The 18,085-nt window shown below is 43.5% G+C and overlaps 1 protein-coding gene across 3 annotated transcripts in view; it reads right to left on the bottom strand.

The window, feature by feature from the left end:
• Nucleotides 1-595: 595 nt before the first annotated feature.
• Nucleotides 596-18,085, bottom strand: part of LAMB3 (laminin subunit beta 3) — a 234,375-nt gene continuing 216,885 nt past the window's right edge. For 2 of the 3 annotated variants that reach the window (XM_078644498.1, XM_078644499.1), the window contains 5 exons: nt 17,499-17,706; nt 10,178-10,319; nt 7,956-8,132; nt 6,460-6,613; nt 596-3,244 (listed from right to left, as the gene is read on the bottom strand). In XM_078644498.1, the coding sequence (XP_078500624.1) occupies nt 3,108-3,244; nt 6,460-6,613; nt 7,956-8,132; nt 10,178-10,319; nt 17,499-17,706 (818 nt within the window). In that variant the 3' untranslated portion in view covers nt 596-3,107. The remainder of the gene's footprint in view (nt 3,245-6,459; nt 6,614-7,955; nt 8,133-10,177; nt 10,320-17,498; nt 17,707-18,085) is intronic. The other variant, XR_013594912.1, reaches the window with a different exon arrangement.

Here is an 18,085-nt window from a genome sequence, read left to right as displayed (position 1 = left end):
TTCTACACAGAGTCTTTCACACATTTTGTTGCTGACCGGTCAACGACTTCACTCGAAGAGGGCCTTCTATGTATCCACTTCCTCATTTCCTTTCTTGAATTACTCTTTGTCGTAGGGCTACCATCCATAGAACCATATATAGGATTGTTGATAGAGAGCTCCATCTGTGCCACTTTACTTTTGCATTGACGAAATTTTGGGCTCTGACCTTGCCGCCCTTTTACTCTGGTGGGAGCCTGTTACAAAGAAAGAATCTTCAAGATGCCAAGATGTAGGTTCCAAGTTATTTCTTTATTTGTAGTTAAGTTACAAGGAGGTTAAGGTGGAGCCAAGATGGCAATTAGGCTATAAAGTATGCCCCACCAGGAGCTGTTCCCTTGAGCTCAGCCAGGAGTCAACTGTCACCAAGCAGTCTGCAATATATACTGATATCAATTCAATAAAATGTACAGAGTGGGCATGGCCTCCACAGAGAGAAGTAATTCTCTCTCACTTCATTGGTTTGGCAATTTGATGTATTGTTCCACTTTGTAAGGAGTGCTTGCATTGCAATTCAAGAGGGACTGGTTTACATCTAAAAAAATACACGGAATCATGGCATGTGAATTTCTTTATTGCATAAATGCACTGTATACACCATACACTGCTTTTTCTGTTGTTATTCACTTCGGTAGTACTTTTTTTAAATATATATATTTTAATCAAGAATAGTGTGTGAGGGACACATACATGTACTCATATTTGTTTGATACATGCACATGCAAGAGGGCACAGAATCCAGCTGTTTAAAACTACACATCCAATGGCGAGTCAATATGTCTGGCTTTTAGTGTGGCAACACATGGAGACACAAGCATGCATAGATGCAGTTTGCATGTATAAGCTCATAAAATCCGGATCTATTGGCTGCAGCAATACATACTTTTCTTTGTAATACCTACTCACTGAAAAAGTGAACTTCACGAAAAATTCAGGATTTTGACTCACAAGGCTGAATCTGTGTAATTTTCTATTAGGAAATGTAACCTACAAATGCAGAATTTCCTCCGAATACATCGAGCTCCACAAAGTTACTCTGCTGGCAGCTACATTTATTCAGTATGCTTTCCCCACAGTTATAAGCAGTTCTATATGTATGGCAGGATGAAAAAGGCAAAAGCGATGCTTAAAGTGTGGCTTTCAACAATCAACAAGACGAAGCAACAAATGATTGAATTAATCTCAGCCATTGGTGATTGTTCAGGCAGCATTCCAGTCCACCATTGTGTCGCTACTCTGCCGCTCTAGACAGAGACCTGCCAAGAACAACGTGTTGGAATGCGGCCATCATCGATGTCTAAAAAATATTTTTTCAACATTCTGAAAGGGAAAGAGGTCCCAATAGGACCCATTCCCATTTGCCAATGGGTTATCACCACTCTTAAAAAGGTTGTAAAGTATTACTGTTTAGCAACCAGAATTCGGTCGTAAAATAGTAATACATACCATACCAATTCAGTATTTGGAAGGGACACCCAGAGCACGCCAATCGTAATTGCAAAGTGTGATCCGGTAACAAGTTACTGAATTACATTTTGCATTTTGTACATTAGAAAAAGCATTTTTCCAGTTGCGAATGACCTGATTCTATGAATCGGGCAGTTTGCATCTGGAAAAATGCTTTGTAGATCTGGTCCTAACTCCTAAGTGAGCATGTGGGTCAACCGGTAAGTTACTGCGTGAGGAAGTGATTATGCCAGTGAGTGAATGAGTGGCATTGTGAATCAGGGAGCAAGCGAGGATTGTATGTCGGGCTTTTACCCCGCATGCCATTACAACGTGGGGATTACTACGAAAGTCGTTACAACGACTTTCGCTGGAGGGCGCTGGATAGTGGAATAGTTTAATTTTCTATTCCAACTCCAGCCCACGTTGACAGTAGGGAAGGTGTTGGATAGAAAATTAAACTATTCCCTATCCAACAGCGCCCTCCAGCGAAAGTCGTTGTAACGACTTTCGTTGTAATCCCTGCGTTATAATGGCAGTGCGGGGTAATCCCTGCGTTGTCATGGCTGTTCCCCCAAGCGAGCAGGTGAGTGAGTGTGTAAGACTCCAATAAATCTATGGGCATCCTGAATGTAACACTGAGGTGCCATGTTGATAGCACTGAAATTTTACATCAGACTCGGTAAAGCATTAATGCAACCCTTTCATAAAGTGCCCTGCTAGCGTACTTCAACCCTCCCGTGGAGGAGTCATCCTGAAACCCGATAGGGGATATCTAGTTTTGTGCACTTTCTTACTTTTGCACCTATGAGGAGATTGTTAGTGCAAATTGTGATGGTGATTTTAGTCCATGGACCAGCTACCAGGCCTAACTTTTGTCGGCATTCTGAAAGCAAAAAACTAAAATCACAAAACTTTGGCCTAATCATTGAGCCTTAGTTCACTTAGTGGCTCATCCAACATCACAAATTCAAGTCCAGGCACGTCCCATCAACCCGGGATTGATCGGAGGTTACTACAATGAGCACCAGTGATTTGGGAAATTATAAACGTGTTATCTTCAGTGTCTAGAGGCACGAGCCGGTGGCAGTAAGCACTATATAAATAAGTAAATATTATTATTATGTACATTAAATCTCTCTCTTTTTCCTCCTTAATTGTGCCTTGCTCTGCCTTTTGTTATTATTTCCCCCTCCCTGCCTTAACCTATGCGTTGTTTCTTTCTTACTATCATTTTCCATCTATTACTTTCTTCGTTTGTCACCTCACTTTTCATTTTATCCCTCTCCTCGTTTTTCTTCAATTCTCCTTCAATTGGTTTCATTCTCTTCTAACTAAACCCCTTCTTCGCTTGTTTTTGCTCTCATGATTCTTACACTCTCTTTTCTCTGTATTTGTCCGTTTTGCAGCGTTCTCCTCTTTGGTTTCCCGACCTTCCTCTCGGCTCAGAGCTCCATTCTTCCATCGCAATCCTAACTGACAAGACGTAGGAGCGCGTACAGCATGCTAAGAAGAAAAACAGCACGTTGAGCTGGGAAATGGGGATAAGTGGGCACTCCAGGCTTCTTAATGGCAGGATAACAATGCTGTGACGCGCGAAGAACGGAGCGTTCACAGTGTCTCTATTTGCAGGTTGTGTAAAATTCCACCCGTTGGCTGATGTAGTCTCTGAGGCCAATAACCCTCTCCTCCAGGCCGGCCAGTCTAGCCGATTTAGCCATTAACGCGTCACTCCCTTCTTGTAGTTCTGTCTCGATTTCTGAAAAAATACAATAAAATGAATAAATAATTGGAAGGCAAACATGGTGTAAGAGGATGCAGGGGCAAGTTCGATTAGTCCAAATTACGACATGAAATTCTATTGCCCTGTCAGGCTTCTTTTGGGGGTACCGAGCGCCTGCAACATTTTCCAGTTTCCTGATTGGACAATATAGCCTTGCAGAGGGTGAGCTTTCTTGCATACAGCACACATACATTCACCCTCTCGACTGTGACTTTGAATCCTTAATTTAAGTGTGGGAGCAGTGATGTAGCTGGCGGTCCACCCCAGGCGTCACGAGTTTTGGGTACGGCGGCCTCCCCTCCCCCTTACCTCCCAGCTCTTACCTGCAGCCATAGAGGGTAAACGCTGGAAATGCCAGGCCTCCCGCTCTTACATTCGGGCGCCACAGGCGGCAAAAGCAGGGACTGACACGGCGGCACAAGGCCTAGCTATGCCACTGTGCAGGAGTGGAGCCTATGGAAAAGTGTCATCAACTCAAGAGAGCTACCACTCCACTCTTCAACCGGTTTGACAGACAAGTATATATTTGCGAGAGAAGCTTCCAGCCAGTCCCATTAAATTGTGCAAAGTCTTCAACTGTTGTTTATATTGCTTTGTAACAACAAAAGCTCGGTCCAAACACCATTAAAAATGCAAGTGAATTTAATTATTCAATGTTGTTCCATGCTCCCCCTTTCAGCTGGCAGGGCTATGAAGGAAAACCATGGTCTGGAAGCATGGAGGATCCAGTAGCGGTCGGTGGTGGGAGTAGCTGTTGGGCGGTGACGTGGGGAGGGGGATGGGCAGGGTGGGGGGTAGTAATCTATAAATTACGGAGCACTACAGGTAAGTAAACATATAAATAAACAAAAAAATATTTTGTTGCGTGCCCTGCATCACATTTGGGGATGCAGTGTGCGCAACGAAATTTGTTTTATTTATTTATATGTTTACTTACCTGTAATCCTCCGTAATCCATAGATTACTACCCCTCACCCTTCCCCTCCCCCTCCCGAAGTCACTGCCCGGCAGCTACTCCCACCACCGACCGCTACTGGAAGGATCCTGATTTGTGGATGAGAAGTGATTTCACACTGTGAACAGGAATCATGCCATGGGTCACTGGCATGCTGCAATTCTGCTGCTGTACCATTTACACCTAATTATTGGGTTTCCACAAAATCCACCATCAACTGCATTATTTACAAATACAACCCCCCTAACATCAAAAATGTTTGTAGTACAGAGAAAAAGTTATTACAAAATAACAAAAAACAAATAAAGACGTGAGGCCAGATTTGCTTATTCTAATGTGCAAAATGCAAATGTGATTCAGTATGTTGTCCCTTACAAATACCAAATTGGTATTGTATGTATTACTCTTTTGCGACTTAATACCAATTGTAAAACAGTAATACTTCACCACCATTTCAAAGGTGGTGGTAACTCATTCGCAAATGGGAAGGGGTCCCTTTGGGACAACTTCCTTTGTAAAAATATTGAAAAATATTTTCTTCGATACATCTGTACAGTGCCCTGCAGTGGCAGGCTTCTGCCAAAGGTTTAGTCTCGTCTCAGAATTCAGGCATTAAACTTATGCTCAAATAGCGAAATATTACTGTCACAAAATGTGCTGCATTATACCAAATGCTTTGCCTTTTCTTGCATCACAAATTAGACAGTTCTGCAACATACTCTGGTCTTCCATTTCCACTTAAGTCTACTAGCTCTGATCATGCGGCAAACTTATTTAAGTTGTGGTACTGCTAGTCCCAACTAGGGGCCAGTTGAACTAAGAGTAGGAATACCACTTTCCTTATTACAATTATCTCCAAATCACAATTAGGTAATCAGTATTTCTAATGTATGAAACTTCTTATTTCCAAACAGCAATTCCTAGTAGGTCACAAATTGACCTACCTCATGAATATTGATAAGGTAGGTCGCAATTTGCAACCCATTAGGGATCGCAGCCATTACACAGAATGTTGGCCTGCTGAGGTCAGCAGACCACCATGTCTGTGATTGCTTTTTAATAAAGCAATTTTTCTTTTTTTTGTGGAGCCCATTTTCCTTAAAGGAAAACAGGATGTGTTTAAAAAGAAAAAAAGCAAACTTTGATGTATAATTTTTTAAGAGTAGACAGTGGTTTGAGGGAGCACATTTTTCAACATACTCAAAGGGGAAGGGGCCTGACGGGTACCCTTTCCCATTTGCTAATGGGTTACCACCATTTTTTAAATGGTGGTAAAGTATTAGTGTTTATCAACCAGAATTCAGTTGCAAAACAGTAATACTTACCATACCGATTTGGTATCTGGAAGGGACGCCCAAAACAAGCCACTTCCACAAATACCGAATCGTAAACGCAAATTGCGATCTGGTTGCAAGTTACCGAATCACATTTTCTACATTTGAAAAAGCATTTTCCCGTCGCAAAATGGAGAGGGAATTATGAATTCCATTACACCATTACTGGTGCAGTAAAATTACCAGCTACTGTCCACTGTCCAATCCATAGCGCCGAGACACCTCATGGTATTTGAGCGCTCTATAAATCGCACAAAACATAAACATAAACTAGAGATCTGGTTAATTCGGGGCTACCTTTAAAACTCACAGATCAAAAAACGTTTACCATTGTTATAGAAATTCCTTTAATTAATCATATTTGCTTATAACTTGATTTTTACTTTGCAGAAAATAAAACCAACTCTGGTCCAAAACTCGAAATGACTCTTGTTACCTCAAACAAATAGCTAGGACCACACAACTGTGATGTCACTAAACACTCACACAATCATAGATTGTGACAGTCAGTAATTTGTTTTACCACGGGAGGCAAATATTATGGTGGTACTGGTTTAGTTATTGAAAATTAGTGCCAGACGCATTTAAATTTTGCCTTAAACTGCTGATATTTTAATCTTTTCTGATAATTGAAATCACCAGTACTTACAGCACCACTGGATGCATCTCCATTAGGTGAACTTCTGTGGTAATCTACATAGCCTCATTGTCCATCACACCAGTAGGTAGCCAAATATCATGCTGTGTAGATATAACATTAGTTGGATGTTATGGCTGGCCTCAACAGAGCAAACACCACTGCTATTTCCAGATATCTTTCACCAGGACAGGAAGCCGACATTAACAAACCCTGATCGCATGCTACATACAGAGTGGGGAATGAGTGGAAAATGTCCTCATACCTTCCATCCTGGACATCATGCTCATGGAGTCCTGAAAGAGACTTTCCGCTTCTGCCTGAACGCTCTTTATGCTGGCCCCGAGTGCCCCCAGGTCTGGGGACTGCCCCACTCTGCTCTTCAATAGGGCATACTTCTGCTTTACCAGCTCAAAGCCCTGAAAGAAAGGCCAAAGAACAGTCAAGGTATACATGAGTGTTTAGCAATAGCCCATCCAATAGCCAACCCGAAAACAATACAGACCACCCAGTATAAGAATCGACACGCTATGCAAAATCAGGATTGCTACAAATTGTTGTGTGTTGTGGTTTGGGAACTGAAGGTAGGAGAGAACTGGAGATGTGATTGTGCCCCTGTGCAGCAGCCACCGTTATTGGAATGTCAGAGGAAAGGTAATTAAGAAAGGTTGGGCAGTGCAGAAGGGGTGATTAATTGGGTAATGTTAGATTCATTTATTTATTTTAAGATTTTATATAGTGCATAAAATCACAATGGAGAATGACGTATCATAACACCCGTGAAGGGAAAGAATGTGTTTTTATTAAGGCGTTTAAGGGCTCCGAAGTAGACAGATATCCTGGATTATCAGGAAGGGAAATGGAAAAGGCGAATCTGATTGCTAAATTCACATGATCTCGTACATTACGGAGTGTCCCATGACTGGGATCCATGTGGACCAATTCGCACCTCAAGACTGTAAATGTATCTCACCTGCGAAAGAGTTACTTGCTGTTATGAGCTGTAACCCTAGTTGTCAAACATTGCTGGCCTCGGGTTCGTGTGTGTTATGTGCACAGATTTTGGACTCTAACTACTTTTTCTTTCAGCCACTGTGAGTGCCTCGTCCATACACTTTTTGTATGTCATTAATTACACTGTGAAAAAAGCCAAGGAGTGTAATTATACCAAATATCACTTACATTTAATTATGCGTTGCTGGTAATGGGATTATGGCAGTAGCCGAGGCTTGACATGATTACATACCAAGGTCTACTCTGCTAGCCCTTGCAGAAATAGCATCCGCAAGTCGTGCTTAAGTCTGCAGACATAACCAGTGGTTAAAAATAGTTTCCCGTTTATCCTCTGCCACCATTAATTAAAGCGTCTCCTTCCACTGTACAATTCCAGGTGGGAGACGGTTTACAACAGCAATAGTGTCAGTCAGTAGTGGATACACAAACGCTGATTTTGCCAAACGGACTGCACGGAATACTTGACCTTGACTTGCACCCTTCGCCTGAACCTGTTACTTGTCATTTACTGCTTCAGAGAGGTCTCTCAATTGGTCAATACTTTTTAAGTGCTAACAAAGCTGAAATGTGTGTACAGTTTTTTATAAACAATCTACAGGGTAGCAAAGTCCTTCACCAAGAGGTGCTAATGGAAGAAAACATCGAAACACAACACAACCAAGAACTAAATACAAACATCTTTGAAAGTGGAACACAGATTAAAAGAAGTAAATATGTCAAATCTTTCCACAGAGTTTCTCCTGTTACCTGCTGAGCCTTGCCTGCTTGAGCACCGGCTTCTGCTGCGGCCTCCTGAGCCTTGCGTGCCTCTTGCTGGTTCTGTTTTGCCTCCAGACGTAGACCGTTGACTTGTTCATTAAAGCCACGCATACGTCCAGTTAAATCATTCAAAATCTTCTCGGACGGTGTTAACACAAGTTGAATCTGAGCAAAATGAGAGCATGGTCATCTTTCAAGCAGCAACTGGTTGTGAATTGCTGATACAGTCAGTTGTGGCAAGGATGTGCAGCGCAAAATGCATATGAGGCCTGTCTTGAGCTGCTTGTGGTGCCTTTCCAAATGACAAGATTGGGAGACATAAGCATAGTCCTGCTCTTGTAATAAGAAGGTACTTGAGTGTGGAGTCCTGCAAGGCTACCTTTCTTGTCTCTGTTTTTGAACTTGCACACTCCAGACAATGACAGACCAATCCATAAACTGCAAGTTTGTTCCTACATTTATGTCACCCCAGTCTATCGTAAGGGAGATCTTGAGAATCATGGACAGCCTTGCTGGATATATGGGTGGGGGCGCTGACTGAAACAACTTTTTATTTGTAAGGAAGGTCCTCATAAGATTGCGGATGCCCTTTAGGTTGAGCATTTCGAACATGTCTGAGAGACTTTTACCAAAGGAGTGATTGTGCATTGAGGGACATGTCATGATGTGCTGCACTCCACTACTCCCACGATTATTGAAAAGTCAGCAAGAGGAGGTTCATTTTACCATTATTTAATACAATGAATTCTGCTAATGTTAAATTATTTTGTGATCACTTGAACTTTATGAATACCTTTCCCTATTCCCATTTTTTGAGGGGGAAATATACTTCATCAAGGATGTTGATATCTATATGCTACACAAGCAAATAGGTATGTGCGATCAAAACTCACCATCACAAGAAAAAGAGCATCATATTTCTTCAATGGATCCAACCTAATAAGTGTTGCCTCATCACAAAATCCACTCTTAAGATCCCACAGAAATAAAAAATAAATTGACCGCAGACGGATACCCATTCCTGAAGTCTTCAATCACAAACACAACCACTTATCTTGCTCTGCTGATTTTGACTAATATTGTATGTAAATTCAGCCTTCATGCGTCACAGTTTTAAGAAATCCGTCCTCCCAACTCTCACCCCTCAATTTAAGACTGGGGATGATCCAAAACATCTTTTAACCTTCTAATGTCACATCTGTCTAGTCAAGGCACGGAACAATGCTGACCGTTTTTGTGGTTTTAGCCATTGTAGGTTATTTTGGTACTGTTGTATTCATTTGAAGGCTCTCAGCCAACAATAAGGTGTCCTGCACAGTTGGCATGTGGCAATATGTGCCCGCAAATATACATTTTAATCCAGTCACTGAACAACCATAATATTCAAACTAGCAATCTGTACATAGGCCCTACATAAGCCTACATATTTTATATAGGCTCTGTCAATATCCAGGTTTAGTAATTGATACAATGGGATATGGTTTGGATATACGGATTGCAAATATAATATTCATATCAAATGCATTTTACGATAAAACATGTACGTTGATTCTCAGTTAAGGCCAACTGAAATAATAACTATATGATAATAGTCTCAAATGAACTATACACAATTAAAGTAATGGTGGTATTCATTGATCATTGTTTTCCCCTCATAAGGTCAAAAGGCAGTCAAATAGCCCCAGTGTATTACTCATGAGGTCAAATTCTTGAATTCACCCAGAGCATTTTCAACATCCTGTGATCATCAAAGTCAGCCAAAAGTCTACAACTGGAGAATTAGGCTTTTTTGTTTAACCATTAATTCATTCAAGCAGCAGGCAGATTTGAATCTGACCACAGAATAAAAAATATTCTTGCAGCGCCGAACGTCTGACACGGTAGGGCAACATCAATGTAAATTTCTGACAATCCCACTTTAAATACTTCAGCCATCTACAGTTTGCTTCCACTTTGTTGTATTTGGGGAATGTATTATTTTCATCTGAAACTCATGCTGTTATTTTTATAAAATCAAATGAGAGAAATAACACAGTAACACATGTTTAAATTCGATGTGCACGCCTCTATGCATGAATGATGTCATGAATGAAGTAATTGGAGATTACATGAGAGATGTCATGTATGAGGTTGTGAACAGTGTATGGCAGCGTTTAGGGTTATGGTTCGTGTACCATATCATTGTCAGAGACTTTGAGTACATTTCTCACCTCTGCAATCCGATCCTTCGCAACCCGCAACTGAAACCCAGTACCAGCTATTGTGTCCTCTGCTTGTTGAAGGGCAGCTTTGCCTTGGTTTATGTTCACTATCACTCCCTCCACATTTCCTGCCACAGCATTTGCCTTGTTTCTGTAAAGGACAAAAAGTGAAAAAGGGCATCATAAGCAAGACACAGGTGAATGATAGACATGAAAATAAGGAGGAAGCAGTGTATATAACAGGTATTGAGGCAAGACGTCAGTGACGACATTTACATGAATATGAGTGACCTCGGAAATGTATTGAGAATCTAAGAATAAACCATTTGTATAGAATCAAAATTCTCAAGGTGCCACCCACAATTTACACATAGTGAAAAGGGTTAACCGGTCAAGGCATCATTTTTCTGATGTTAATAATATCACTGTTGCAGAATAAAATCATTTAGAATATATTCTTAAGCTTTTCTGGACAAATGGCATTTCCTCTGTCTCCAATCTGTGTTTTTTTTCTATTCCCCCAGAGATTGCGGTATGTTCCTATGGCATAATAGCCGCAAACCTTAATTTCATTTCTTCAGCACAGGTTTGTTGTACATGAACCCTGTGCATTGTGTAAATATTTAATGTGTAATGTTTTAGTTTATCCATAACTTACAGGATTTATTTTCATAATTCTAAAAAGGACTCATTATTATTCATAGTTTTCCCTCTTGCCTGGTTTCATGTAAATCTGTTCAAAGTTTATTCAGGAATGGCGGTCAGATAATGCAATGGTAAAGAGAACGGGGTCTTCGACTTTTGATCCTTCCAATAACTTTTGATCCCTTAACCAATCTCTAAGAAAAGTGTTTCTTCTTGTTTCTCCCAATTTGTCTTCATATTCTTTCTGCTTGAAAGAAAATGTTAGGGTTTTGCATGACTATAATTATTGTACTCAAAGGATACCCTCAGTTCCTTCTGCTCCACGTGACACAATCTATTTTGATTATTTCAACGGTGCCTTATGGCAATCAGCAGGTAACCCGCTGTGCCAGCGTTTGGTGGTCATCTTCTCCCACATGATTATTTAAGCATTAAGGACACAATTGCTTTCAAAGTTCATTGTTGAACCTATATATTTAGTTACAAAAGTGAATTTAAATTACAAGGAAAGACCGTAAATGAGAAGAGAAGTGGCCAATACGTGCCTTGCCCCTGTATCTGTGTTGCCTTTTTGAAACAACTTTATAATCACATCAGGCCACTTCACGGTTTTGTATTCAAATGCAAAGTGTTCTTCCATTAGCCAAACCGTAAGAGAATAGTGGCTGCCCCCTACCACAGCAGTTTAAAGGGCCGCTGCATTGCTATTAGATAAGTTATTGTGGATATCCATATTATGCAGCAGTCTTTCCACTAAATCCTTTCATCATTGACACTCTATTGGGCAACCGATCACATCCTTACTCCCCAACATTGAACAGAATGCAGCTATCATTAGACGATTAAGTTAATTGCAATGTTCTTGAGGGGCCAATGTTTCCCCACTTTTCATAATCAATTATCCCATTCGAAAAGACTGAGAAATGTCTTTTGTTTTCTTGCCTTGTGATGCAATTTACCATTTTTCCTATCAATTTCAAAAGGTGAATACATTTCATGTTGAATGATTAATGGCATATGCGTGCCATCACATCTTAAATCATTCTTCTGGACCTGTCAGAAACTTTAGCTCAAGGTTTGCTCCTAGCCCGCTCTTATCAACCTTATCCTCTAAGCCTGATGTTTGACAATGCAATTGTTGACCATCAATATGTGATCATATTCGGTGTACCTAAAATCTTCTAACTCTAGAGGGCAAACTGACTCTCTGTTCATGTCTAAGAGCACTCCATTCCTGGATGACAGAACCCAAACACGCATTGAAAATGCAATAAGTCTTGCCTTTGATTAATTTAAAGCCATTTGCTTTGCTAATGGTATTGTATAGCAAAGCAAATGGCTTTAACTTAATAAAAGGTGAGACCTATTGCATTTTTAATGCTTCTTTCTTTACTGAGAGCTACTTATGTTCAATGGAATGCATTGACAGCTACTAATATCAGTGTAGTATAATCTAATGTTGTTATATGTTTATTAATTCAACCAAGCAAAAGCTTTCTAATTTAATAAGCTGGGCAGCACACAGGTGCGCAACTCAGAGGTAGCTGGAGAGCTACAGTAGCTCACAAGCTACTGGCTGGAGACCTCTGCTATAGACAATGCACAACGTTTCATACTGGCTCCCCACACTACATTAGGCTGCATATCAAAGAAGAGTTTAGTGAGAGAGCAGCATGCAGAAGGCGAATGGAAGAAGATCAGAGTGGATTGAGTGCATTTAGGTCAGATTCTCCTTTACTGAACTTAAAGTGGAAGACAGATATTCAAATCGCCCGTACAGATAGCCATTCCTATTAAACATGGAATAACGATACTGGCCATGTGTGATGTTCAAATCTGTATCATAGCATGCACACGGAATGTCAAGAATCCTCTCGGGCAACTTTACAGAGCCAAGCATACATGGTAAATACAGGCTGGTACAGGAAAACCCTTCAGGTCAAGAAATGGATCTGCTGGGAATATCCCACTTTAAAAACCTTCATCCAATCATAACAGGACAAAGTGATCACAGAATTCCAAAAAATAAATGCTATTCTCATTAGTAGTGTTTACACACAACCAATGGTGGAAACTACTGCATGGAATAAACCCAGAGACTTACTAACATGCAAGTGTTACTTGATGAAAGTGACCATAGAATTATGTTTGCCTTCATTCACTAAGTTCTCAATCGCTGATTAAGGCTTCTCGTCTTTGGTGTTTCAACCTGAAAAAATGCAGGTCTCTATTGTTATGGAATAGCAGCATTTTCAGTAATTAGCAAAATATTTTATCTAAAACACTAAAGCATTTAGGAAGGATTTCCAAACAATTGTGGTCTTTATTAAGTCTGAGTTCAGGCCACTGATCGAGCAGAGCAGTGAAAGACGGGTACGGGCAAGTGACACACTCCTTCAGATGACAGAAGCAGAGCACACCACAGGGCAGGGAGAAGGGGCACTGACAGAGCAGCACACACCACAGGGCAGGGAGAAGGTGCACTGACAGAGCAGCACACACCACAGGGCACACCACAGGGCAGGGAGAAGGGGCACTGACTGACAGAACAGCGCGCAGGGCAGGGAGAAGGGACACTGACAGAAACACATACCAGAGGGCAGGGAGAAGGGGTACTGACAGGGCAGCGCACACTACAGGGCAGAGAGAAGAGGCACTGACAGAGAAAAATACACAATAGGGTTGGAAGAAGGGCACCGACAGAGCATCACACACCACAGGGCAAGGAGAAGCTACACTGACAAACACACACCAGAGGGCAGGGAGACAGAAAGGGCAGCGCACACTATAGGGCAGAGAGAAGCGGCACTGACAGTTCAGCACATACCCCAGAGCAGGGAGAAACATCACTGACAGAAACACACCAGAGGGCAGGGAGAAGGGGTACTGACAGGGAAGCACACAGAGCAGGGAGAAGGGGCACTGACAGGGAAGCACACACCACCAGGCAGGGAGAAATGTCACTGACAAGGAAGCACAGGGCAGAGAGAAACTGCCCAGGCAAAGCAGCACACCGACAGAAATGCGAGATGTACGCAGTAAGAGGGCAACAAGACCGGCTTGCACTGGCAGTAGCGAGGGAGGCTCATTGTGAGAATGTAAGATTGCAAATGACCTGCACTGGGAATAGACCGGAGGATGCAATCTATCACAGGGAAAGGCAAACCCTGAAATGGAAGGTGCCCTGATCGCACACAGGAGCACGCAGAGCAGCTGACCTAGATAAGCGAGCCAGCAACAAAGGATGACTGCCCGGAGGTCGTGATCAGTCAGCAATAGAGACAGAATGGACAGCGTCAGAGTGGGATGACGAGTGTAGACGGGGGACTGGAAAGAAGACTAGAGTCGGATTCTATCACAATATGGCCATAGCAGCTGAAGAAAAAGATCCAGTCAATCAGGTAGACCGAACAACGGACAAAAAAGGCTGCGCCGCAATGTGCACCAAGGCAGCGCATATAGGGTGATGTGAAGAAAGTATCTCTATAAAGAGCTGGGAGCCCGTGGGTCTCCCCCTCGCAGGAAGAAGTAAAACTCCTGGCAGGGAATGCCCTACTTTCCTGCACCTCAGAGACCAAAGATGTTCACCTTGCACCAGGAAGAACCCACAATTAGGGTGAACTCTCAGATCTCCAGTGTGACACCATAGCTACCACCCGAACAGAGGTCTTGACCCAGCTGTCAGTGAGAAGATCTCCCGGGTGTAGTGCTCCCTCCCCTCTGTTGACAGTTCACGCATTCATCTGCTTTATCACATGGGGTGCTTACCCTCCTCCGAGTCCAGCTCCGGCCCGTCGTCCTCTTCTTCCTCCTGCGCCCGGGAGCTCCCGCGGGTGAGGCGTGTCCGCTGGCAATGGCAGTAAGCACTAGAGGCTTAGCAGTAGTCATAGAAAGAGGACAAGCCATTGTCAGCAGAGAAGCACAAGTCTTCTTCCGGCTTTTACCCACAAACTAGACGTAAGAGACGGACTGCAGCTCTCTTGTTCAAGAGAAAGCAACCTAAGTGAACACCATTTTTCTTCTTCAAAGAACCTCTTGTAAACATACTTTCCTACCAACTAAAACAATCGCTTACCATGACGCCATGACGTAGACTTTTCTTTTTCTGCCGTCCCACATGGACGGCTCGGTCTGCTTAGAGTAGAACGTTTTTATGGGGCCATGTGTTTTGCCCCATAAAGACAAGAAACCTTTTACGCCAGAATTAAGTCAGGCCAGGCCGTCCAAGTGGGACGGCCGAATAAGAGAAAAGCGTACATCATCAACACCTCTTTTCCAATGACAGGCCACCATTTAGCATAAACGGTGACGCCGGCCAATGGGAAAGAGGGGCGGTGCTTAAAGCCCGCTAATGAAAGCTCCTCAATATCATAAAATCTCGCCAGCGAGACTGCACATGTGCAGCCTATGCAGGCTCGACCTAAAAAGGAAAACAAAATCCCAATTATGTCACCCTAGGACAGCAAAAACTCAAACATTTTCTTTTGAACGAGGAGTTGCCCGATGATGACGCATGAAATCCACCTGAGTGTGTGAGGGTACTTGCTTCTGAGCAGTCAGATCCCCTGATCTGCTTGCTCAGACCCCTCCCAACCTACTGCCTTTTCTAATTATTTTAAGAAGTGCATGCTTCACTTGTATGCTAACTTCTTTCTCCGCTCACTCGAATAAAAAGACCACCTAATCTCTGCAGACCACTTGTAAACTACGGTATAAAGTCTTGTCATCTCAAGGCTCTACTTTGGAAACAACATCTTAGCACGTGTACCTAAATCTTCATTAACTCCGCTGAAGGCGATATCACAGTCCACTTCTAGACTCTGAATACAGTTGAGCACATCATGCATATTGTACATGATCTTCATTGGCCACCCTTACTAGCAAGAATCCTGTTCAAACTATGACGCCCACCTGTAAAACATATGAATTGACACCCTCATTGCTATCCAAACTCCTCGTTATTTCAGGTGACAGTAGAGTACTCAGAAGATAAAAATAATTCCAAATAAGGGCATTTTTCTTCAAACCCTCTTGCTCAGAAACTCTCCGTCTCAGATGCTGCAACCTCACTTAGCCTAGTTATTTGAAAGCCTTGCTAGTAGGCTGCACAAACTGCTTTCACTACGTTCACTGCAAGTTTCTTCACAGTGTTAACCGGTTTGCTGTGATTTTCGCTCAATATAGAGTCTCAATCAATCAATCAATCATGCCATTTGTATAGCGCACTACTCACCCGGGAGGGTCTCAAGGCGCTTGGGGGGAGGGGTATGCTACTGCTCGAACAGCCAGGTCTTGAGTTGCTTCCTGAAGGCGAGATGGTCCTGGGTCAGCCGAAGGTGGATGGGGAGGGAGTTCCAAGTCTTGGCAGCCACGTAAAAGAAGAATCTTCCTCCGGCGGTGGCTCTTCGGATGCGTGGTACGGCTGCGAGGGTGAGGCTGGTGGACCGTAGCTGGCGGGTGGGCGTGTAGAAGGTCAGGCGGGCGTTGAGGTACTTGGGGCCCAGGTCGTGGAGAGACTTGTGTGCGTGGGTGAGGAGCCGGAACGTGATCCTCTTGTCGACGGGGAGCCAGTGCAGGTTCCTCAGGTGGCTGGAGATGTGGCTGCGTCGGGGGACATCCAGGATGAGTCGGGCGGAGGCGTTCTGGATGCGCTGGAGTCTTTTCTGTAGCTTGGCTGTGGTTCCGGCGTAGAGGGCGTTTCCGTAGTCCAGTCGGCTGGTGACGAGTGCCTGGGTGACAGTCTTCCTGGTCTCGGTCGGGATCCAGCGGAAGATCTTGCAAAGCATACGCAGGGTGTTGAAGCACGATGAGGAGACGGCGTTGACTTGTCTGGTCATCGAGAGGGAGGGGTCCAGGATGAAGCCCAGGTTGCGTGCGTGGTCGGTTGGCTTGGGTGCGGTGCCCAGGGCTGGGGGCCACCAGGAGTCGTCCCAGGCGGAGGGCGAAGATCCCAGGATGAGGACTTCCGTCTTGTCCGAGTTCAGTTTCAGGCGGCTGTCCTTCATCCACTCGGCAACGTCTTTCATCCCTTCGTGTAGGCAGGTTCTGGCGGTGTCGGGGTCTCTGGTGAGGGAGAGGATCAGCTGGGTGTCGTCGGCGTAAGAGATGATGTTGAGGTTGTGCTGGCGTGCGATGGCTGCGAGAGGTTTCATGTAGATGTTGAAGAGGGTGGGGTTGAGTGAAGATCCTTGCAGGACGCCGCTGATGACTTCGGTGGCCTCGGAGCGAAACGGGGGGAGGCGGACTCTTTGTGTTCTTCCGGCGAGGAACGAGATGATCCACTCCAGTGCCTTCTCTTGGATACCGATGTTGCTGAGGCGCTGGACTAGGGTGCGGTGGTAGACCGTGTCGAACGCAGCGGAGAGGTCCAGGAGGATGAGGGCCACTGTTTCCCCCTTGTCGAGCAAGGTCCGGATGTCGTCGGTGGCTGCGGAGTCTAATGCTCCTTGTGGTGCAAGTGCAAGTGCACTAAATATTACATATTAGTTGGCCTACCTGAATATGCTATTATGCACAAGACCATTGTTTTAAATAAGTGTGAATAATTCAGAGCAAGGAAAATGAAAGTAACTACAACTCTGTGACTGAAACAGTGCATGCTCATATGTGTGCGCCTGCACATGCATGCACACAGGTCCTTGACACAGATGGACTCTGTATAGTTCAGTAATAGTGAATATTGTACCTCGCAATTTCTGCTTCTCTTTGCAGCTGCTTGGCCTTCTCGATGTCCAGCTTAGTCTGCTCAAGCACCATGTTGACGTTGGGCAGCTTGCCTGCGATATCCCGGATCTCCTTGATCTTCCGCAGCACAGAAGACGAGTCAGTGGGGAGATGCAGGGAGAGGACATACTCACTGACCTGCTGTATGGTCGCAGGGTCAGTCACTGGATCTGCATAGAGACACAAGGAGCACGTATACAGTCACAAATATTATTGTGTTGGAAACATCCTGATTTTTTCATTATACGGACAAGGAGTGCACAAAATGGAGAAAGAGGAAAATTTAGTCGCAACGTCAGAGAACTAGCAGAGGATTTTAACCCAAAGTCCCAAAAGCAATAAGAAGGATAAACGGATCAATAATCCTGGGATGGCAGAACTAGAGTCAAGTCTATAAATACATGAGAGACACCTGCACAAGAAATATCTAGATTCTTGTTCACAAACAAGAAATGTGAAATTGTGGGCAGATATTTACATCTCCACCTGAATGTATTTTTACAGTATTTTGCTACACACTAACATTCCCAGGGACAGGCACAGGTTTCC

This window comes from Lissotriton helveticus, chromosome 5_1 (genome assembly GCF_964261635.1).
Source record: "Lissotriton helveticus chromosome 5_1, aLisHel1.1, whole genome shotgun sequence".
Classification (NCBI taxonomy): domain Eukaryota; kingdom Metazoa; phylum Chordata; class Amphibia; order Caudata; family Salamandridae; genus Lissotriton; species Lissotriton helveticus.
Note: the sequence above shows the minus strand (reverse complement) of the source record. Positions and strands in the feature narration are given on the sequence as shown.